Here is a 25,141-nt window from a genome sequence, read left to right on the forward strand (position 1 = left end):
GACTCATCTAGTCCAATTCCCTGCAATACAGGAATCTCAACTAAATAATACATGACAAACCTCTGCTTAAAAAGCTCCAAGGAAGGAGAGTCCAATGCCTCTCATGGGAGTCTGTTCTACTGTAAAACAGCTCTTACTCAGAATCTCCTGTCTTGTAAGTTAAATCCATTGGTTTGGGTCCTGGCTTCTGGAACAGGAGAAAACAAGCTTGCTCCATCCCGCATGTGACAGCCCTTTAGAAATTTGAAGATGGCTGTATTATCTCCTCTCAGTCTCCTCTTTACCAGTGTAAACATAACCATTTCCCTCAACTGTTTCTCATAAGGCCTAGTTTCCAGACTCTTGATCATCTTAGTCACTGTAATCTGCACACATTCCAGCTTCTTAATATCCTTCTTAAATAGTGGTGTCCAGAACTGGACACAGTACACCAGGTGTGGTCTGACCAAGGCAGAACAGAGTGGAGTATAACGTCCCTTGATCAGCGCACTATACTTCTGTTGGTGCAGACTAGAATAGCCAGGAGAATGCCACTACCTGGTATCGCTAATTGTGTACAATTTGATGTGTCATAACAGAGATTGCGGTCTCCAGCCAAAGTCAGTTATGATTCTATAAATTCTATATACAGGTCCATAAATAGTGGCCATCAAACAATGGCTAGATAGTGAAGATTTTGGAATACAGGTGTAGATGATGATGATGAATATTTGTAAACCACCCTATACCAAAAGATCTCAGGGCAGTTCACAATATAAAATTACAATATTAAAACCACAAGATACATAATAAAAATAAGAACAAAGACAACCCAATAATCCCTCTTTCCACGACAACCATTTCACAACAGGTATTATAATTGTTGTTTAGTCATTTAGTCGTTTCTGACTCTTCGTGACCCCATGGACCATAGCACGCCAGGCATTCCTGTCTTCCACTACCTCCCGCAGTTTGGTCAGACTCATGTTCGTAGCTTCAAGAACACTGTCCAACCATCTTGCCCTCTGTCATCCCCTTCTCCTTCTGCCCTCAATCTTTCCCAACATCAGGGTCTTTTCCAGGGAGTCTTCTCTTATCATGAGGTGGCCAAAGTATTGGAGCCTCAGCTTCAGGATCTGTCCTTCCAGTGAGCACTCAGGACTGATTGCCTAAATCATCATCATGATTGTCCATCGCACAGACCCCAGCCATAGAAAAGAGTTTGGGTGTTAGCATGGATACTACATAAGTCAGATGAGGATGAGGAAAAAAGACAATCCACTGTAGCCATAGGAGTAAAGTGTGCCTTTCAAGCTATTTCCCCCCAACAAAAATGGGGGCATCTTGCTATAAAAAGTACCGTAGTCAACCTAATCACAGGGACATGAACAGAGACTGAGAGTCAGGCTGGAACCCACAGAACACATGTATCTCATGAGTATGAAACCCAGATTGCTGAAATGATTATTAGTACTTTTATTAATAATTAAATTTATAAAGCACCCTTCAGTAAAAGACCACAAGGCGGTTGGCAACATAGAACATAACAAAAAATGCCAATATACAAAACCATATCTATGCAATACAAAAATAAATACATAAATAAACCAGTTATAGAAACCCAATTCTAATACTAAATACTTGATAAAATGCAGATTCTCATAACCTAATCACCTCAGTTACCTAATAAGAGTTATTACCTAATCACCTCAGTTACAATTATAATATATATCTAATGGTCACAGCTTAAAAGTAAGGACTGGAAAATCAGTAGCAGGGTATCTAAAGTACAAAAGCAGTGTAAAAGAATACAATCTTCTCTCTACACAAAAGTAGCCCTTAATTCCTATCCCTCACAGAAAAGGATAGATTCACCCAGCTCTCACCTGGGAACTTTCCTTCTCTGTCCCAGCCTCTTACCCTGGAATAACTTCACTACCCTGCATCTCACTCAGGGCCCTTCCACCACCGACCCGCCACGGTCATGTTGGTGCTGTCCTTGGCTTCAATGGCATCCCAGAAGGGGAGACACCCAAGGCTAAAACCTTGTGATGTTTCCCCCTTGAGGAGACTCCCACCGGCATTGGCTTCACACTGGGCAGCCCACTGCCTGCCTACTAACCAAAGGCATACAGATCAAATGCCACAAAAGAACTTCACCATCATTTCACATTGTCTCAAACACAATGCTTCACTTGATAGATAGCTAATCTATCAAATATCCAGCAATCAAGTTATGACAAATCATGTGCTGTGGGTACTTATGTGAACCATCAGCCCCCTTTTTTCAAGTATTCTTCCCCAAACAGTATGGACCTTATGTCAAGGTGCCTAAACTTTGGCTCTCCTCATGTTTCTGGACTATACCCCACTATTGGCCATACAAGCTGGAGCTAAAGAGAGTCTAACAACCTCTGGAGTGTCACGGGCGAGCTACCTCTACTTTATGCAAACCCCCTTTAACTGCCTGACAGTAGAATCCTATATGCACCCTCTACAATGTTCAATGGGATTTACTCCTGGGTAACTGAGTATAGGATTTCAGTCTGAATTAGCTCGAGAATGACAGTAGGATCAAAGTCGAAGGAGACCTTCACGAGTCCTGCATTCAATTGATAAATCTCTCTTCTAGATAACCCACCATTGCGGAGTACTTCAAAACTCTCAGGAAAACGTTTCATCCCAAGCTATTACCTGTGGTTGCTAGGCTCTGTAGTGAGTGAAATTGGTGCCCATTATGCCTCAGCATTAAGATACCATTCACTGAATGAAGTCTTATTCAAGCCTAAGTGTGGCAAGGATGTTCTTCTATCTTGGAGGGAGCAGTAAAGCAAATTGGAAAGCAGATGGAAAACCACCAGCCACCCAAATGCACGGGGGGGGGGGGGGAGTTAGCACAGAGAGCAGCCAGCAATCAAATGCTGTGCCCAGCCAAGCTATTTGTGCCAATACTCAACTCTCCAGGAAATAAAAAGCACAATATTTCTAACATAAAAGTGTCTGCTAAAACAGAGCAGTTTCTTTTTCTGAATCACCCTCCAGCTACATGACATTCATTTGTGAGGCAATGTCTGCTGAGAGACAAACTATTATTTTTCTTTTTTAATCTGAAAAAAAATCTACATTAAGAGAAAGTTATTGATTTGCAAGATTTGGTAAAATGCATTTCAGAACCCCCCCCCTCTTTCTGTCTCTGACCATGGTAGCTGGGTGAGATTTTAATAACTGCTTTCAGTACAGCATGTCCAATGTATCGAGCACATGAAATCTTGTTTATTTTGTGCGTTGCTCTCAGGTTGGACCCAGCCACACTTTCAAAGCACAAGATGGGGGAGAACCCACAAATTATCCTTATCCTTAGCAAACTGCATTCTGTCCCAGCAAGATTCACTGGGCTAAAAGAGACTCCTGACCCACCCCAGGACTACAACAAGCCTTTCCAGGAATGTGCCCCACTCCTGCCCTGGGGCACTCTCTAAGATTGTAACAGCATGTTAAATAGATTCTCAGGTAACCCCACTGCTTATTTCTGTCCAGCATGAAAGCCAAAGAAATTTGCCTATGAGGGATATCAGCAATCATGGCAAGACATAACCCATGGTTCCTGGTGTCAAGGACACTGCTGGGCATGCTTGCAGCAGGATCTGAAGATGCCATAAAGCAAGCAAACCAAAACACAGCCCTCCAGATGTTTTGGGACTACAACTCCCATCATCCCTAGTTACAGGACCAGTAGTCAGGGATGATGGGAATTGTAGTCCCAAAACATCTGGAGGGCCCAGTTTGGGGATGCCTGCCATAAAGTATGGGAAATGTAATTCCCATGGCTTCTACATTTCCCAAGGCATTTTTTGCACCTATCTTACATTTGTATCCCACCTTTCAACCAAGCACCTCAAAGTGGGAGACTCCAGTTTATCTTCCTAACAACTCTACAAGGTCAGGTTAGATTAAGTTAGACTGGGTTAGACTTGGCAGTGATCTGCCAAGGTCATTTTTGTGAGCTTTATGGCTGAGTAGGAGTACAAAGATTTAAAAACCAAGTAAGTAATTCAAACAGAATAAAAGTCAAGATGGTCTTTTATTGACAAAGGTCTACAAATGTGCTCATCTGTTTATGAAATAAAGATCCTAAAATAAGAGTGGCTTGCTAAACAAGTCATGCTCAACACATAGCTTGCCATTGTATCCCATAAAAAGGGGCCAGTTTTCAAAGCATAGGAATAAAGAATAAACAAAGCTGAATATTTTCCTGAATTCAAAACAAATAACTACTTTCCAATATGAGTTATTATATTGCATGTTGTGTGTGGCTCTTAAATTCTATTTATGTTCTGTCAGTACTGTAAAACAATTTCCCAGATTTTCTTCAACCATTCTGTATTTCAGGCCGCCTCCAATGATAACAGCAGTGCACAGCCTCACCTGCTTTTATGAAGTTCGTAGCAACTATAAGTCTACCTATTTGTTTCTGCTTTTAAATAACAGTGAATTGCTTTGGGATTTGCTGTAAGCTGATAATTTGTAATATGTTATATCTCAGCACTTCCATAAGGTACAACCACTATGTTCCATAAGGTTCTAACACTCTGTGTTAGGAAATGAAATGAATGCAGCTACAGAAATGCCACCCCATTTCACCCCATACAAATTGGTATGGACATTCATCTTAACATATTTTTTACTTCAACATTTTGTATTCATAAATCCTATATTTCATTTAATGGTTACATTTGTATCTTGTCTTATCTCTACATAGCCCAAGGCAGCACACACAGTTCACCCTCCCATTTTATTCTCACAACAAGCCTATGAAGTATAATAAGCCAAGAGATAATGATTGAACCCCAAATCAACCAGTGAGCTTCATTGCAGAGAGAGGATTTTAATCTGGGTCTCCCAGGTAGTCAGAGATTCTTAACCCATTCATTTTAAGAACTATGCTACGATGGCTTTAATGAACATTTTCAGCTATGTGCTACTGATCTTTTTCAGTACTGTACAAGACTTTTGCAGAAAGTTTGTGGTGTATTCTGTCCCACCCCCACACCACAATCAATATAAAAAGTCTGACTGCATTGAACAGTTTTTTAACAAGGTTTTGTACAGCAAAAGTGCTTGAGCCTCAGTGGTAAAATGAACTGTTCCAGTAAGTATCTGTCACACTTAAAAATGAACATCCCTCAACCAAGGAGCTCATACTGACAAAATTAGATTATTAAACTGTGCACTGATAAAACATCTGGTATATATTGGCAGGAAACATCGCCATAACATGCCTCCCATGGCCAGGTGGTATTGGAGTAAAATTGCATGAAGGCTCATTGAAAAGTGTTCTTTATTTTTGTTACCATTAGCTAGAATGCATACTCATAAAGAAGTCTTTTATAAACATGCCCTCCACCCCACATTCCATCCTCCATGTTTCAGAGCTTTCCCTTGTAACTGTTTTTGACCTTCACATGTTCAGTTCCTTCTTTTAGCCCTTTACCTTATAAAAGGGAAGAGTATATGTTATTCATTAGCATTAGATCAGGAGTCTGGAAAATTGTGCAGTTTGCTTATGGGCTCAGTAAACTGTACACCTGTGGATGGATAAGTTCAGGAGAAAATGACAACTTTCTCATATGATTAGGAAAAGACATAACTTCAGAGGCATAAATAAATGTACGTTTTCTTATGTGCTGCACCAGGTGTTTGGCTCCACTTGTGAATCATTTGGGAAGGCTTCAGGGAAAGCTTCCTTTACCCCTTCAATCATCATTTTCTAAAATGTATTTTTGCCAGCTTTAAGTTCCATTCACTCTAGTGAAATGTTACCTTGGTCATTGCAGAGCCAAAGATGGCAGGACCCAAGTGGAAGCAATCTCTAAAACAGGGGGACTTCCAGCCCTCCAGACTCCAGCTCCCATCAGCTCCAGTCACCATGGACAGCGGATTCAAGGATAATGGGAGTTGTAGTCTAGCAACATCCAAAGAGCTACAGGATCCCCACCTATGCGCTAAAGGTTGCTATCAAGCATTCATGGTGGATTAGAATGAGCATTCTGCTCTTTACTTGAACTGGGCATTCAACAGAAACTACTTTAAGACAGAAAGCAGAAGGTATGCATATGCATTGATGAAAAATGTCAAGACAGGGGTCGAATTAACTACATGAACTAACCAAGATTTACAGTCCTATTCTCAGCTTAATAACTAATCTGAGCCAAACCTTATAATGAAAGAAAAGGAAATCCATCATCATAGATTAGTGGTAGAGCACATGCTCTACATACATAATATCCCAGATTCACACAAAAAGGCTCTCAGATTGCTGAAAAATACCTCCGCCTGAAATCCAGTGGGTTGTTGCCTGCTAGGGTAGGTGTTCCAGGTCCAGACAGACAGAAAGATCCAGCCTGACAATTTCTCCCCTTCTCCCACAATTATACCAGTTCTCTGACAAAATCTTAACTTTCCATATCAGAAAGCATTTAGCGTGGTATGACAGCCTGGAATTTAGAGTCTGCTCCTTCTCCACTTCTCTCCCTGCCTGGTCCAAGTTTGGTCCAAGTACGGAAATATCACATTTTCAGAAAATGGATTTTGCCATAATGCAGAATAATGCTTGCCCTTGAATTTTGCACATATCCCTATATTGCTGAGGACTGTAGTAATTAAGACACAACTAATTTATAATACATTGACAGAGTGTTTGCTTCCTAGACCAGTGAGTAAAACAGCACATGGAAGCATGTAGGAAATCAATTACTGCAGGAAATGTTTTTGTACAATATTAAATAGCATATTTGCTGAATGATATGTGAAAGTATCTCAGCTTCAATCAAATCCACATTCTTTAAATTTATATGCAAGATTCATTTTCCTGCAAATTATTCACCTCTCTTTCAGTGTGTCATGGAGAATCAATAATTAGGCACACATTTTCCCCCATAGTGGGTGGAAATCATATGCATGTAAAAAATCTGGTCTGCCTAGTTTTTCTGCGGAAAGTCATACCTCAGGGGTGTTCACATTTGCAAATCAATATCCATTCCAGAAGACAGAAGAGTGGGAGGGAGAAGCTTCTGAAGACATTGTGGGAGAAGAAAACAGGTGGCTGAGGACTCAGGAACTTAATGGGACCTTAGGGAGGTTGTTCCTTACAATGGAATAGGGTACAGTGACAGTCCTTGGTATAATACAGCCTCCAACAATGGAAAAGAAGAGTTTGTGAAGATTATTATTATTGATTAGATTTCTTTTCATTCATCTAGACTCTAGAAGTCCCATGATGGCTCTGTAAGAGAAGGTAGTCTTTCAGATATTTGGGGTGTTAGTGTTAATATTTTAGCTATCCTTAGCTGCTATAGCAAGGACTAGTGGGTTAGTTTAAATCACATGAGTGTCTGAGAGAGTGTGGGAACGGAAGTCTGTCTAATCTCTTCCTTCTGAGTGTTGTTTATTGTATGTTACTTTCACTTCTGTCGTGTAGCAGATGTGAGTTATGAAGTCTCTGTATATAGATTGTAAAGAAAGTAGTTTAGAACTATCAATGAGTCTTTCTTCTCGCTACAAGATGCTGGAAGACCTGTGTGCTCTTTTTATGAGGAAAGGGTCGCATATTACTGGCGCTCTGGACTGAAGGGACATGCCCGCCAGAGAGGGCCACAGAAAGATGCTCCGGAATATTGGGGAGTATGCTGTAACCCCCAGAGTGTTTTTCCAACAGTTAGTTGTTAGGGTTTTAAATTCTAACACGAGCACTTCTTGTATTGGGCCTGGAAACAAACTGGTAATCGGTAATAAGCATGCTGAATTCTATGACACTTACATATACTGTAAGGTAAAAGGTAAAGGACCTCTGGACAGTTAAGTCCAGTCAAAGGCGACTATGGGATTGTGATGCTCATCTCACTTTTCAGGCCAAGGGAGCTGCCGTTTGTCCACAGACAACTTTCCGGGTCATGTGGCCAGCATGACTAAACCGCTTCTGGTGCAAAGGAAACACCATGACAAGTGGTAGAGCACACAGAAATACTGTTTACCTTCCCACCACAGCGGATGGTGCTGTGGTCTAAACCACTGAGCCTCTTGGACTTGCTGATTGGAAGGTCAGCAGTTTGAATCCGCTCAACAGCGGTGAGCTCCAGTGGCAAACAGTGCTGCTTGGCTGCCCAGGGCGGCACCCCTTGGGGGCGGGGCATCACTCCGCACCACGCATGTGTCATGACATCACGCCGCATGACACATGTGCCAGGACGGACTTCACATGTCCGCACATGTGCAGCCCGTCCAGATTGGCGCTGCTGCTCTGCTCAGCCGGCATGCTCTGAAGCAGAGCCGCCGCCCAGCAACCCATTCCGTGGGGCACTCTGCTTCTTCCTGCTCAGGCGGAAGAGGCAAGGGGCGGGCCAGGGGCCGGAGGTGCTGCCCCCGCGTGCTGCCCCCATGCTGCCCCCGCCAGAGTGGAGCTAGGGGCAGCCCCTTGCTATGCGCCTGCTGAGCTCTTGTTGCTTTGTCCTAGCTTCTGCCAACCTAGCAGTTCAAAAGCACACCAGTGCAACTAGATAAATATATGAACTTGGACTAGGTGTACTTTTCATAGCTCTTACAAGCTGGTTAGTGACTCTGAATTGAGGGGAAAGTTAGAATATTCTTTTTTTTTAAATGTAAAATACTTTTATTCCCATTCTTCTGGTGCAAAACCACCACTAAGACCAACTTCCAATGTTTAAAAAATTACAGTTTTATATATAAAAAAACAAATATAAATCAACCTACGTAAGAGGCAGGTTCAATAGCTGAAACATAAAAACCACTACTGTGTATAGCAAAAAGCCTGCCAGAATAATAAAAAAGTTGTCAATAACTGGCAAAAATGGAGAGAAAGAGGTAATATTATTACCCTACTTGCAACATTTGTACCTAGATGTTGCATAGTAAGGGGTGGAGGGGGGGGTCTTGTGGGGGAGGCACAACTTTGGAGAGAAATGGTGAGGCCAGTTGCAAGAGGCTATTCACTCAGATGCCAAAAGTTGAAACTAGAAAACTAGACTGGTGTCAGAATGGTGAGGCAAGGCAGTCTAGAACCAGAACATGTAAGGTATATTTGCTATCTGGGATGAACTTTGCTCAGAGGAAGTTCTAGGAAACAGAAACTAAAGTAATTAACCACAGTCAGGAGGGGAGGGGCAATGAAAAGAAAAGAAAAATTCTCTCCTCCCACTCCCACCCCCCAACCACAAGCAATGCAAAGGTTTAATAAGCAGAGCTCAACTCATTGACATTCTGTGGTTCCGCTCTGCTTGTGGCACAAAGCCTTTTACAAATATATCATTTCTTCTCTTCACAGAGCTTCCTAACATTTATTTTATTTTTAATTGTAAAGAAAAGAATTGAAAGTCTGCCCCATTTGTGCTTACAGGAGCAGAGGGGTCTTCCATCTGACAAGCTGAATTGCTTGTGCTGACAGAAGGTTTGCCATCGTGCTAAGTTGAATTCCTCCCTGTATCTCCTTGGTCGTCATAATCTTTATGGTTTGTCATGTCTTTATGGTTTGTCATGTCTCGAAGCTACAAACATGAGTTTGACCAAACTGCGGGAGGCGGTGGAAGACAGGAGTGCCTGGCGTGCTATGGTCCATACGGTCACAAGGAGTCGGACACGACTATACGACTAAACAACAACAACATGTCTTTATATGGTTGTCATGTCTTTATAGTCCAAAACTGTTTCCCTGAATGGTTATTATAAATTACCTGGACATAATATTTATTGAATTCTCTATGTTTCCCCATTTCATCATCTGACCTGCTGAGACAACTTCAGGTTTTTGGTGTGGTTTTTTTTTTATTATATCATCAGCTTGTGGAAGCTCTCTTGGAAGCAATACACAGTATATAATTAAATACCTCCAGGAAGCCTACAATTTACCCATAGTCTATTTTTCCTCAAACCAATATTTGCAGCCACCAGGGAGTTTGGTTCCAATCATAAAATCATTTGCTCTCAAGTAATCTTGTTAAAGTCAGTGAAGCCATTCGGCAGTCTAAAAACTTTGAAAACACAAAGGATTGCAATCCTCCTCATAGTTCATCCGCCCAAATCCCACACATAGACTTCAGGCCCTTGCATGCTAGGGGTGATGAAGGTACACCATATAACCTGTTGAGCCCAGTGGGAGTTCAATTGGGTGTCAGGCTGTAGGACCTTACTTAGCAGACCACCACATGGAAGACAGGCAGCCAGTCCACATGGGCAGCATCTTAGGAGGTCACGTGATCAATGTTCTGCTTCTGTGTAAATCCCTTGTTCTGCTATTGCTGTTCATATTCTACATGGTTGTATGTTTTATTGTTGTAACTTGAGTCCTTATGGTGAAGAGTGCGAAAGAAATTCTATTAAAAAATAAATCAACATAAATGTGGCTGGCATTCAATACTTATTTATCCCGCATGCCTGTTTCTGCTCACTATTCCTCTGACCTTGCCTTGCTGAGACTATTCATTGCCTGACATAAGGGTTTAGCTCACTTTATGAACACTGAAACTGCACTGTAAAGAATTTTGGACCATGTGTTAACAGGCACGATAGAAAAAGGAGGTTGGACTTCAGAAGGTGAAAGCCACTTGAGGTTCAACTAACAGCACAATCTTAACCACATCTACTCAGTATTCAGTATCTTACTCCCAGGGAAGTAAAGTTAGGATTGCATCCTAAATGTAATTAAGATCAAGAGCTGCTTATGAGGTTATGCTAGCATACATTCCTGGTCAAAATAAAATAATAAAAAAATTTAGTTCCAGTAGCACCTTAGAGACCAACTAAGTTTGTCATTGGTATGAGCTTTCATGTGCTTGCACACCATTCCTGATGGTGGCATTTATAAACAGTGTAGACTCCACTCTGCTGGTGTGGGTTTGGAGAAGTAGCACGTACTAATGGGTGTGACTTGAAATCTTATAATAACATTTCTGACTGGTGAAGCCGCATCCTGTTCCTCTGTGATTCTGTAATTGAATTTGCTTAGATTACTAAATGAAATGCTATGGATGTTGCTTTCTTTATCACAAGGACTCAAAGTGATCTTGAAACTGAATGCCCCTTGGCGTAGGGGGAAGGCCCTGTACTCAGTACAATAATAGATTTAGGTAGGTAACAAACAAGGAGAGGCATATTGCCGCTCAGAAATAAGAAGAATGCATGATTCAATTTCTGTTCGGCATTCTGTAGTTTATTTCTGGGTTTTCATTAAGAAGCACTAAGGTTTGACATTTTGTATGACATTATTCACAAGGGCATTGCCGCCAGAATGCTTGCTAAAAATATAGTCACCTGAAGAGATGATCAATGAGCATCCAACCATTTTATACTTAATGTTTATTTCACTTCCTTATTTACGAAATGAGCCGCCTGCTTGCTGTTGGAGGGGGGTGAAGGAAATCTCCATATTCTTTCATACGAAGGTGACAATTTATACCACTTGCATTGGGTCAAATTGTGTTCTTACTCCTCAGTGACAAATTTCCAGGCTCTTATTGAATATGTAATCAACTTACTCATGCAAGAAACATATTCAAGGAACTCTGTTGATTATTGAGACAAGGAGGCTTGTACCTGAGAATGGAATTTGTCTTTTCTGGTTAAAGATGAGAATTTGCTGCTCTTAAATTAAATAGAACAAGGCATTTCTAAGCTGAATCAGAGAACAAATGCCTGGATTTTTTTTTTACCAAATTGCTGTATAATTTTCATTTGCTACATGGCTGTCAGCTGCTCTGAAATGCACCTGCCGAATGATATTGTGACACACAGGTCAAAGTAATTATATATTTCTAAATGTTACATTTAGGGTTCAACCCCTCCTAAATCAAAACTTAATTCATTTCAGTGGGATATGTGTAGGAGGAACTGCATTTCATGGACTGTAACTTTGGTTTCTTTGAGAACAGGTTTACTTGACTTTCTGAACTTGCAATTGGAAGTGCACCATATCATTCTAAAATTGTTTAAAGGTAAAGGGACCCCTGACCATTAGGTCCAGTCGTGACCGACTCTGGGGTTGCAGCGCTCATCTCGCTTTACTGGCCAAGGGAGCCGGCGTACAGCTTCCAGGTCATGTGGCCAGCATGACTAAGCCGCTTCTGGCGAACCAGAGCAGCACACGGAAACACCGTTTACCTTCCCGCCAGAGCGGTACCTATTTATCTACTTGCACTTTGAGGTGCTTTCGAACTGCTAGGTTGGAAAATTGTTTATTTGATCTTAAATCAGTCTTGCTGTGAGTTTGATCAGGACTTCAAGAAGAATTCACTTACAGAAATTAAGACACTTCTGTCTGATGCTTTAAAATAACCATTACCCTTTTTTAATGGTTTTTTTTTAAAAAAAACACACCATTAAAATCTGTCTGATGCATTTTAAAATAACCATAGCCCTTTGAATTAGAAAGCTTCCCTCTGTAAATTGGGATACATGGCCATCCTAGATGCCCTGAAGACTTTGGGTCCATTGGATCCCAAGTCCATAGATACCCCAGGCCTTTCAGCTATACTAGCAGGTTACTGCAGCAGTGGAAAAATACAAGACAACTGTCCTAGCTGGTATGAAAATTCAAGAAGCAAGGAGATATCTGTTAGGGGTGTTAGTTACAGGTAGGCAGTCATGTTGGTCTGACATAGTTGAGACAAAAAATAAATAAATCCTTCCAGTAGCACCTTAGAGACCAACTAAGTTTGTCATAGGTATGAGCTTTCGTGTGCATGCACACTTCTTCAGATACACTGAAACAGAAGTCACCAGACCCTTATGTATAGCTAGAGGGTGGGGAGGGGTATTACTCAGAAGGGTGGTGGGAATGGGTGATTGGCTGATAGGAGTGGTAAACCTGTTGACGACTGTTAATGACTGCAATTGGTCTTGCAGGAAAAAGCAAGGGGTGAGATGGCTGAGGAAAGCTTTATCATGTATAATGAGCAAATAAAGTATTAATAATAAATATAGTAATTGTTAATAATTTGATTGTTAATATAGTATTAATAATATATAAATTATAAATAAATAGCAATAGTATTCATGGACATAGTTCTAGCTGGAAATCCTACACAGTATCAAATACTGATTTCTCAATTAAGTATTGATGGGATTGACACCTATGCTCATTGGAAGAAACATGGCTGGGTAATCAATATCTAATTTGAGGTGAAGGTCTATTGCATAATATATTTTACTGTTATTTTCCCTACCAGCAGTCAACATGTCCACCACATATAACTGCAGAATTCCTTGCAATTCAGACCCCTGTTTCTGATGATTACACATTTTCTGAAACTCATTTCTTATCTGGATTGATTATTATTTTTTAAAACACCTCTGGCAGCCAGAGGCATGCTAACAGAAATATGGGGGCATTCAAAGCAAATGCTATTCCTACTGCAATCAACAATTCTAGATACTTGGTGGTTTCCTTTTCAAAATGAAGGCAGTACAGCTGTCATATGGATTCTTGCCTCTAGCAGCGGTCAGGACCATTTTTTATCCCGCTTCCTTCCAAACTCCCAGGTACTGAAGTCACAGAGTTTGGAACCAATCCATCAGCTGTGCTGACATCTTGACACACTCGAAAAAGAAAGGGCTTTTTCTTTTCTTTTTCAGAGCTGTTCTCCCGGCCCCCCAAAACTTCTGCAAAGACTTAATGTGCAGAGGAACCATGTCAGTGGTTTTTTGTTTGTTTGTTTGTTTAAAGGCAGCAGGTGGATTTCAGTGGCAGGGAAAAGAGGGTGAAGGAACTGAGTAGTAAGCACAATGACTGTAGGATTTCTGATACCTACAGAGGGCTACCTATTGATGGTACCTGACTCCAGGTTTCACCAGAGCCAATGTATCCATTGAATAGAAGGCCTGGACTGTGCACAGTCTCCCAGGAACCCAAAGGAAAACTGATAAAGAGCTTGGAAGGTACTTCAGAAACTGAAACGGCTACATTCCCAAAGACAGACATTGGGGAACAGGATAATAAATCAATGCGGATTAAGCATCAGACTGTGACCATTTCAAGCACCCTCTGAGAAACCATAGCTAGAACTCTACCCTTCTTAACAGAAGCATGAATAATGCCAGTAAGATTTGAGATACTATGTTTGAAACTAGTTTTTCAGGATTTTGTTCTAATGTAAAAATATGTTGGGTTCTAATAGGGATGGCTCCTTCATGGATCACTGCCTCGTGTGCTCACTGGAAGGACAGATCCTGAAGCTGAGGCTCCAATACTTTGGACACCTCATGAGAAGAGAAGACTCCATGGAAAATACCTTAATGCTGGGAAAGATTGAGGGCACAAGGAGAAAGGGATGACAGAGGACGAGATGATTGGACAGTGTTCTCGAAGCTACCAACATGAGTTTGACCAAACTGCGGGTGGCAGTGCAAGACAGGAGTGCCTGGCATGCTCTGGTCCATGGGGTCACGAAGAGTCGGACATGACTAAATGACTAAGCAACAACAACAACAATAGGGATGGGGGGATATTTGTTTCATTTACATTTTGAAATGCACAGGCCTCATCCGTTGGCCAAAATTATAGGATGGAACAGAGCCATGATTTTAAGTGTAGGCAAAGCTGGCACGGAATGGAAACATCCACAAATTCTAACAACCTGCCAAGCAGAACCAAGAAGGGTTCTCGTTTCCACATTCTGGTGATCATTGCTAAATGAGTGACCCAAATCAAATTGATTCATGTTTCTTTCATTCATACTGTAAAACCATCATAATATGATCTAGACTGAAATAAGATTCCTTTATAACAACTTCTAGAACGTTATCCTGAGCTCGCTGAGCCCAGGGAGGACAAATAGCTGGTAGTTTAATTCTTTATTTACAAAGCGCACATTTATGGTAGCTCTTAAGATGCACAGAACACACACACTTCCAACAGCTAAATAGTTGGCATCCCCTCCCCAGGCTTGTGCTCCAAGCTGGACCATGCCTCTGTCCAAACTCAAGTAGTATCCTCATCTGACAGGATGCAGGCAAGCAACCAGCATGGAAGTTGCTGCTGAGCCTTCCTCTTTAAGCCCAACCTGGTCCTGGGGGACAGCAGGGAAAGGGATGGATGGGATTCCACCCCCACCCCTCCGGCCCCTTTTCTTCATCCCCTTCTGGTGCATCCTGCCCTTCTTCCCTTGTCTCCCGCTGCTACGACTCTTCCCTGTCCTCCAGCCCCAGCCTTTGCCTTGGGTCCCACACCTCCTCTTCCGTCCCTGACTGCTCAGACTCTTCCTTTTCCTCCAGCCCTAGCTGCTTCTTTTCAAGAGGAACAAAACCATACAAATCACTACCCCCTTCCCCTGGACCAGCCTTTGACCCCGCTTCCTCTGCCACACATTCCTTGGAGTCCTGCCAGTCCCTGATACATGTGCTTTCTCAAATGGTCAGACAGGAGACACCTTTAATGTGTGTATGCATTTAAGGTGTCATGTCTTTTCTTTATCAGATAGAAGCTGCAGGGACCCAATCAGAGATGTGTGTGTGTGCATGTATGTATGTATGAAAATAATTTTAACCCTTTCCCTCCATGGTACCATCCTACACCCCTCTGAATTTGCCACTTTGGCCTTAATAGCAGCTCTCTTCTAAGGATGAAGAGCTGTTTGGGAAGGGATTTTCACTGGGCTCTCAGCACGTGAAGAACAGATCATTTCCCTCCACTGCCCACCGTGGTTCTGATCCTAATCCACCCCCAACCTCATGGCTGCAATTTGAAAAACAAAATGTGGATATTTTAAACGCATACTTACATTTAACATATAGTTTAGTTTGGTCTTACATTTTCTTTGTAAACTCTATGTTGTGTGTGTGTGTGAGTGAGAGAGAGAGAGAGAGAGTTGGAAGGGGAGAAAAGATTTTCATCTTGTATTACCTTAAATTCTGTCTCAATGTTGGCTAGTCTTGCCAGTTCGTTGCTTAGCTCTAAAGCGGTAAGAACAGGGTCTTCACTAGATAGAGCCAAATAAGCAGCACTTGCTAATCCTTTGTAGGCATTCATTCTCGACCGCGAATGACTGAACGAATCTTTCCTTTGCTTCTCAAAGCATTCATTGCACTTACAGAAGTAGTCATGGGGCCTTTCTATCCGTGCCCCTTTCAGTAGCAATATATGAACAATTTCATATTCCTGGCAATGAGCAGCAAGTATGATAGGAGTAATGTCATGGGAAAAGCGCGTTCCATCTTCATCATAAGCGTAAAAATCGTCGTCTCGTAGCTCTTGCTCAAGGGGGCTGAGAGTGAGACGCTGTCCTTGTGCAAAGGCCGGGTGGTTCAATATTGCTTCCACAATGCGCACATATCCTTTGCTGATGGCTAACAAGAGTGCATCCCCAACGCGAGCCAGATTCTCCTTCTTCAGAAGAAGTTCAGTGACTTCCAGGTGTTCATTGCCCACTGCCAGCTGCAGAGCATTTTGTCCCATGTAATCAACACAGTTGAAGTTCAAAGTTTTGGATTCCTCCAGCATTTTCCGTACCACCGGGATGTTCCCATATTCTGCTGAATCCAAGAAGCGCTCTTCCTCAGGTGTCAAGCTGGTGCCCTTCTCATTGAACATGTAGGCTGGGCCTCGGGTGGCCTGCCTCCTCCCTTTCTCCCGGAGGGTGGTGTGCCGTCGATGCATGATTTTCAGATATGTGGTTTTTCAAGCCTGGGTGGAAAGAACAGAATATAGTGGGTTTCTAAAAGGCAAATGTTGTCTGTCTATCCATCTATTGATTACCTTGTGCTCGATCTGACTTTTATTTCCCAGTGATATCCATAAAAGGGTTCAGCAGAAAGTCTTAGGTCCTTAGCTCTGCTATTGAAACACATGTTTGTCATAGTCAGAATAAACCCCTTGAAATTAATGAGCGTAACTAACAGGTCTATTCATTTCAGTGGGTCTACTCTAAGCTGGGTGAAACCCAAGGAACCTAAAGGTTTCTGAGACTGAAAGTAGGATTAGTTTAGTTGGCACCAATTGGAGATTTCATTTAAGGTTAATTGCTGGGGGATGGTGGAAGATTTTTGAGAGCAGAGTTAAGGAAGGCTGTGTTAAACCTCTCCTCCTCAGTTACTACAGTTCCTGTGAAAAATGGTCCACCCTGTCCAACTTTAAAATAAAAATAATAATTCCATGTTGCAACTACTAACTATGCAATTAAAGTGAAATCTAGTTTGAGCTTAACTTCAACTGGATCGTATCCATTATTTTAAATCATAAAGTTTCATCTAAAGCAGGCACACAAATGCTTGTCAACATGACATGTTTTAAAAGGATTTACCTGCATCTTAATATACTGACCTGTAATGAATATTGGTCATACTTATAGGGTGAAGTACAGATTTGATTGTTGCTGCAGTTAGGAAGTGGCCGTTAAAGGATCATGTGTATATCTGGGTTTGTTTCACTGAGATTTTCCTTTTTAAGCAGAATTTTACTATCACAGCACACTTTAATTACATAGAAACTTGGGATTTGGATTCAGAGCTCAATAAAGTCAAAAATAATGTTTGGATTTTGGATGACACCTTCAAAGGCTCACAGAAAGTGGAATTCAACACAGTAAATTATATGGTCAGTAATTCAATACTACTTGGAATCATTCCAGGGGCAATTAAGTACTGATGAAAGAAGGGCACAAGATTCAATAATTTATGGCAACATTCTTTTCCAGGTTCTCAGCAGTTTTACAATATATCGTTTGAAAACTGAAACTGTAATAGTAATATATAAGCCACGTCGCTTCTCTGAAGTCATTAATCTCCCTAATAGATTCCTACATCTGAACGTATATTCTCCGCTGAGATCTCATGTCACAATTTAAAACCAAAGATTGCAAAAGGTCACCTATTAAGAAGATTTCCTTTCTGGAGAATCCCTAGGGATCTCTGAAACATCGCATCAAAATGCAGGTGTTCACTGAGTGCTCAAGTGTGATTTAGATGATAAATGGCTAGGTAGCTCCAGTGGAATCCTGGAATTGCAATAGTAATCATCAGGTGAAATTATATTGCTAATGAGAGAAAAGACCTGCTTTATATTATTTTAGTTGTTATTTTTCCTATATCTAGCACAGGAAAGCGGGTAGAGAACCAAATATGAATGAGCTACCTCTTTTCTGTGTCATGCTAGGTCCATGGTGGTAGAGCAGAGATGAAGTTGGGTGAGACTGAGACCTCCTGTTCTATTTTAAACACACACACACACACACACACACACACACACACACACACACACACACCCCTTCCCTCTGATTAATTCAAATGGAAGGGAAATAAACCAAACCAGCTCTGAGGCTGAAGTACTTTGTCCTAAATTACTGGAGCATGTCAGGGGATCTTACAGCCTCTGGGATGCCCTCCCTGTGACCATAGGATCACAGGTTTGATGTCTAGGAAAAAGGGAATTATTTTCTTTTAAAAGCTTGATATAATTTAATTCTTTTAAAAAACAAGAACAAACCACAACCAGGATGGTTTAGAATATCTATCTTGTGCTATGGGATTATTTCAGACACACAGCTCCCTGGAAGCTGATAGAATAGTCAATTACCATACATTCAGGTTTTCCCTGACATTTTGACTATTCAGCAAAATTAGCCCTGACACCATTTTTACACCCCAAAACCAGGACATGTCAGGAATTTTCCTGACGTATGGCAAGCCTAATTTATGGTCCATTGTAGACATTGTCAAAGAGGTACAAACAAGAAGGTGTGCTCAGCACCCACCCCAAAGGGTCCAGACATATTAATTACTTTCCATAATCACATTTATTGTTAAACCAGGTCAACAGAGGTGGGAGGGGTAGGGAGGGAGGAATTTGATAGTAGCGAAATTTATTTTTGCCATCAGCACAGCCATTTCCCATTGAGAATTGAATGCCAATATTTATGGCTAGCTTTTCCAAAGCTTTGGGAGGCTCAGTTCCAATTACTTGTCAGATGCACTGGCTTTTTAGAACATTTCAGTAGCTTTCCAAATCGCAAAGGATGAACAGCAAAGCCAAACGGATTCAAAAGAGGCCTAACCATCTGAATCATGAGGGGTAATAGTGGTGGTGAGCTTTTAATGAAACAATGGCCAGGTGTGGACTTGAACAGAGTTGGAGCCAAGAACCAGCATGGCTGGACATGTACCCAAGGGCCCAGACTTCAGCAATGACAAGGGCCTCCTGGACCTGCTGCAATGAGAAGGTACCCAGGACCTGAATAAGGTTGCATGCTTACCCAGGACCTGAATAAGGTTGCATGCTGCAGACATGTGGGAAGCTATGGTTGTTGGGCATAGGAAAGCAAATGACAGCCCCAGAGCTTAGGGGGAAACCTACATATGCTCCCAAACAAGGAGATTGCTAGAGCAAAATGTATGGAAACCATCCTGTTAAAGGGGTAATTTCTTCAATATGTGACTTTCATGGGAGCTGAGAAAAAGTTTGATTGAAATGAAGTGGGAAAAGCAGACAAGCAAAAGTTATGGTAAAAAATAAGTCAACAAGGACCAAGTCCACCATCTTGCAATTGCTGATCACTTTCCTGGTTTTGTATTACTTATTGATCGCTTCCTACTCTCTACAAGGAGAAATCGCACATTAGGCTATATTCCCACAATGTCTGCACACTAAAGCAGAAAAGCAGGGCTGCAGGCATGGGGCAGTAGTGCAGCAGAGCCATTCTCCTGACTGGGAACACTTAGCTGGAGGGGAGCAGGGCAATGGTTGGGTTGGAGCTGCCCAGGTAGTGAGAGTGCTGGATTGGCCTCCCAGTGCACCTGGGCATACTCGACCTCACCATTGCCCCGTTGCACCTCAAGGAAAATGGCAGCATTGCCATTGTTGGGACAGCACCATGCTGTACTGGCTACTCTTGCAACCAAGAGTCTTGTGGTACCTTCAAGACCAATATATTTATTAAATCATGGATGGGCAACCTCAGGCCCCCAGCCTACTTACAAAAACCCTCTGCAAGTGTTCAATTCAGACCTCTGTCAAGAACAACCAACCTGCCCCCGCTCTGGCGTTTTGCTGGGTGTGAAGAAAGATGGAGAAGGGGGTGGCACAGAGAGAGAGAGAGAGAGAGAGAGAGAGAGAGAGAGAGAGAGAGAGAGAGAGAGAGAGAAATGGGGTGAAGCTAGCCATTTTTGGTTTTGGCCTCGCCTTATTCCTGACTTTTGCCTCACTAACAGCCAGCATGCGACCCCGTAAAAAGACAAGCCACAAATGAATATTGCCTTTATCGTATATAAAAAAAGGTCCACTTCTTCATCATAAGAATAAGGTCTAAAACTTTTTGGACCAGACTCAACTTCATGGAATGCATAAAATGTCATCTCACGTTGGCAGGTATATACGGAAGATTATGTATGTTGTTACAGCTTGTGCTTAATGCGTTGCCTTTCTCTCTGACTTCACTGCTTATACACTCACACGGTGCCACACGCCTGGTACATGGCTGTAATATTTACCACATTTATTTATTTTTCTACAGTCCTTCCTTACATTTCTAAGCATTTGCCATACAAAACATCTGTTGTGCTCGCCCTAGTGTGGTAAGGCAACATGAAGCTAAAATAATTCAAGCAAAATTGTTATTGAAATTGAACATTCAGGCTGAAAACCTGACCAGAACACACAGGTGATTAAATCCCATTGGATGCTATGGGACTTCCTGCTGACTCCAAGAAAACATGCAAAGATTTATGCTATTACAGTATGTAGTGTAGCCCAACTACAGAGATGAATGAATTATGGCTCTAGCTCTAGCTAAAAGGGGGGGGGGAGTCTTCAAAAAGAAAATGATTATCTTAACTTTGAACACTTCCAGGCATAATGTTTGGCCATCAATTCATGTTCTATTAAAAATATATTTGAGTTGCCTTTGAATTATGACTGGAGATTAACAGGGCAAACTGAAAAGTCAGTGACAGGAGATCTACATGCTATTATGTTTTTTGTTTTTCAGTTCTTGCTCTGCCCTAGTTTGGGAACTAATCATATGTACAAAGTGAGCATGATGCATTCTTTTTTTTAAAAAAAACCCCTAATTGTGACTTGATTGCACCTATCTTAACATTTTTGTTTAATGGTGCTTTGCATTTAAATTACACTGTATTTGCATATTTTATGAAGGCTGTTAGTGATCAATCTCATCAGACACAGCAATTAAGACAAGGTACTTTTCTAGGACTGGTGTATTGACATTTGATGGCACTGGTGAACAATATTGTGATAAACAGTACTCTCCCAATCCTGCTCTAGTCATATTTTGTTGCTAGAATAACATCAGTGCCATTTCTCAGGTTCAGTGAGGACTGCATAGCAGTCAGAATGTACAGTCTTTCACACAAGATGTGTGTGAATCTCCCTTGCTGCATAGGAACATAAAGTCCATTGATTATAATCTGACTTTTTTGATTAGCTTTGCCTAGGTCAAAGTTATTCACAAGTGAGGAGCTTCTATGTGAAGAGAGCATAGAGCTATATTCAGCATTAGTTCTACTAAGAATAGACTCATTGAAACTGAAGACTTAAGTGAGGCCACATTCACACCATCCATTTAAAGCACTATGACACCACTTTAAATTGTCATGGCTTCCCCTAAGAATCATGGGAGTTGTAGTTTATTAAGAGTGCTATGAGGAGACCCTATTTCCCTCCCGGAACTACAATTCCCAGAGTTCCCTGGGAAGAGGAATTGACTGTTAATCCATTCTGAGTGTTCATGTTCATCTCCTATTCTCCTACAGAGAAGCCACATCCATAGATGTAAAGGTAACATATATAGATTACACTATTGTGCCAAATTATGCATGCCTTTGACCAACTGATTTCAATGACACTTGGATGTGCATAATCCCCCCAATAATTTTTTTATACCTGAATGAACTTATTATTATTATTTGTTTATTTATACCCCGCCCATCTGGCTGGGTCTCCCCCGCCACTCTGGGCGGCTTCCAACAAATACCGAAATACATTAAAATATTACAGATTAAAAACTTCAATTTTAAAAAATCAATTAGCAATTTGTAAATGTAGTTTTCAAATTGATAGCATACTAAAACAATTATAAGTATGAAGTAAGATCATAGATGCTATGCCAGTCCTTATCCCTAAGCATATTAAATGAAAATAAAAGAGGGAAATGAACAGGGACTCTACATACTTCCTTGGTTGGACTCAATAGGGCTTGCTTCTGAACAGACATGTGTTTGTTTCCACCACATGCCACTCATTCTAAATATTTGTTCCAGATCTGATCATGCATAAGCAAAGTTTCATGCCTAGTGTATATAATTTTTCTTTTTTGTTGTCCAACCTGATGTCCAGTCATTTCTTTATTGATGAAACTTGTTTGCACTTCAAGAACTCTAAAAAAACACCTATGGATTCAGTTTAGCCACAAAGCAGCTCCAGGGTTCCCTTTTTCACCATCATTTAGCATGGACTAAAACTGCAAGAATATAATTTTAGAATACGGTGATAGCAAGAGCAGCTTATATGGGTTGGTTTATCTTCCCCTTCTGCTTGTTGTTGCCAAAATGATGTGATTTTGAGAGAGACCCAAAGCACATGATCCAGATTGGTTTGTTGTATATTAGATCTCCATCACTGATCACTGACAGTGACACTGAACATGACTAAGTTAACCCATCTCTATACAAGGGTCCCTTTTGGGGTGGGGGTGGGGGGAGGGAATATGCTGTGCCACTTTTTCAGCTCTGCTGCTCCTGCCCTGCTGTCTCCATCAGTCCACCAGCCCCCTGCTGCTACTGCCACCATCTTCATTTCCGAGAGTGTAACAGAGACACTGTGCAACTATTTTTAAAAAGAAAAGAGTGGAGAAGTAAAAGGGATATTGCATTGACCAGCATGTAGGACAACCTGTGTGCATGTGGGACAAAATAATCATTTCTAGGTTGTCCCTTCTGCTGATGTATGTGCAAGAGAGTGAAAATGTAAATTCTACATTTCTCTGCTTCAGACAGAACCCAAGAAGCTTACATATCCACAAAAGCAAAAAGCAGCACATTGGTACCTATTTCTTCACTGAAAGTGTATAATTTGCACACAAGTATCATAGCTCTTGTCATTGCACTACAATGTCAAATATCATTCAGGTTCTATTAAATAGGTCCTCATGGAGTATGCTCCAAGAGATCCCAGGGACACAGCTGTGTGGAGGTAGAAATATGGGGGGGGGATGTTCATGTATCGCTGTTCAAGCCCATTACCTTCCTAGTGTCACAACAGCCATTCTAACTCTTGTACCTCCGATATTGTATAGCTTCTAGGAATACAATTCAGTGTAAGTACTTTCAGACATGCACACAAATATTGGCAATTGGGCCTAGGGTCAGCTTATCAGTAAATCCTGCAGAACAATGTACGTCCTGTTTCATTTGTCTAGCAATTATCCATCATGAAGAGCATAGGCATATATGTCTATTTAAAGTAGTACATCATGATAATTTTGCTCGGGCCTTCTGCAGTCGTGAAGGCAATGCCTTCAATGAAAGCACAGGAATTTTGGAAGAAAGCCAGTAGTAATCATGTGGCTGTTTCATATTCATTGACTTTGCAGGACTCATCAGTCCTTGGACAAATGTCACTGATGGATCTTCACCAAAGTCTATGTACATAGGAAATAAGATAAGATTCACAAATTAATCAATGTTGTACTTGCTATCAGAAACCCCATTAATTTCATTTCAGTCCTCCCCCTTTTATGGCCTACCTACAGTTTGCCTGGCAGATACTTATTCTCATCCTTCTACAATGAATAACTGAGGTTTTACTTCATGCTTCATCCCTAGTTGAGAAACATCTTCGAGCTTGTTCGTGTTACACCTGGCCTTATTCCTCATAAACTATTTGAGAGCAACTTTCTACTCTTCATGCCCCCTTCCCCCTTTTGAAGCCTTCCACTCTTTACCATGAAGCCTTCAAAAACCATATGATTAGGATTCACATTGTACATTGAATCAATTGAGAACTATCCTGACTACTATTATACATCACTTTCACGTGCTCTTTCATTTTCCCTTGATTTTTTATAAGAGATATCATTTGGAACTGAACCTTTCACACACTTCTATTAAGTTATCATCATGCCAATGAGTTGCAGGTGCAGAGTCAACAGCACTTTCCTGTTTGGCCTTCAAAATTTGCCATGAATAACCATGTAAGCATATAAGGTGCTTTGCACTCTGTACCGGTAACTGTGCACATTCCGTTACTTCCAGAGTGTGGGTGAATTCATGTACTGCATAAGCCCCACTAACAAAAATAGTAGTATCAACTTAGCAGTATGTTGTTATTCTGAAATGCTATACAAATAGCAATATCCAGAAGCTATTGTTCAAGCAATTCTTGTTCCTATGCAAACTATTGTAACTCTTCCAATATTTCTGCGTCATTTCACTGAAGGTTATAGCTGCCCATTTATTTCAGTTTGTTTTGCTCAGATCCTATTTGAGATCCAAGCTTTATATAGAAATTCCAAGATAAATTATTTCAGCTGGATCATTTTTTAAAAATTTTTTTCCTGTCATTTCATATCTTATCCATCTACTATTTTTTTTAAAAAAATTAAATTAAATTCCTGTTTTAAAATTTAGAACTGAGAATAAGAAAGAAAGAATAAGAAAGAAGAATAAGAAAGAATATAATTTAACCTACTCATTTAAACATATAGCAAAATATTATCTATGCTACTGGGAATATTATTTTTGTTGAAAATGTAGAGTCTTGTCTTCCTTAACAATTCCCCCCCCCCAGTGACCAATATTAATTAAGCTGCTATAGTATGACTTCCTGAAAGTAATGTTAAATCTAGACAAACTGAGTTTTGTGTGAAACTGGCCTTGGAAAATATATTTTTTCCTGAAAATCCTCCAAGTTTGCAAACTATCAGAGTACAAATAGTGTTTATTCAAACATTTTACTTTTTTATAATAGTCACAGGAATTATGTTTTTCCAGTAGATGGCAGCATAATTTTGGCATTATATCAGACTCTCTAAATATCCTTAATCTTCACGATAAATGCTTTTGTAAACCCGTTTTTACTAGTCAACATCAGATTAATTAACTAACAATTTCCTTTTCTAAAACTTTGAAGGAAATACAATTAAAATAAGAACCG

The 25,141-nt window shown here is 40.9% G+C and overlaps 1 protein-coding gene across 1 annotated transcript in view; it reads right to left on the reverse strand.

Annotated features, from left to right (window-relative positions):
• TRPC7 (transient receptor potential cation channel subfamily C member 7) overlaps positions 1–16,657 on the reverse strand; it is a 96,078-nt gene extending 79,421 nt beyond the window's left edge. Inside the window, exon 1 of the mRNA XM_060271662.2 lies at positions 15,884–16,657. Coding sequence (XP_060127645.1) covers positions 15,884–16,636 — 753 coding nt within the window. The 5' untranslated portion in view covers positions 16,637–16,657. The remainder of the gene's footprint in view (positions 1–15,883) is intronic.
• Between the last annotated feature and the right edge of the window lie 8,484 nt (positions 16,658–25,141).

This window comes from Zootoca vivipara, chromosome 2, assembly GCF_965207765.1.
Source record: "Zootoca vivipara chromosome 2, rZooViv2.hap1.1, whole genome shotgun sequence".
Lineage (NCBI taxonomy): Eukaryota > Metazoa > Chordata > Lepidosauria > Squamata > Lacertidae > Zootoca > Zootoca vivipara.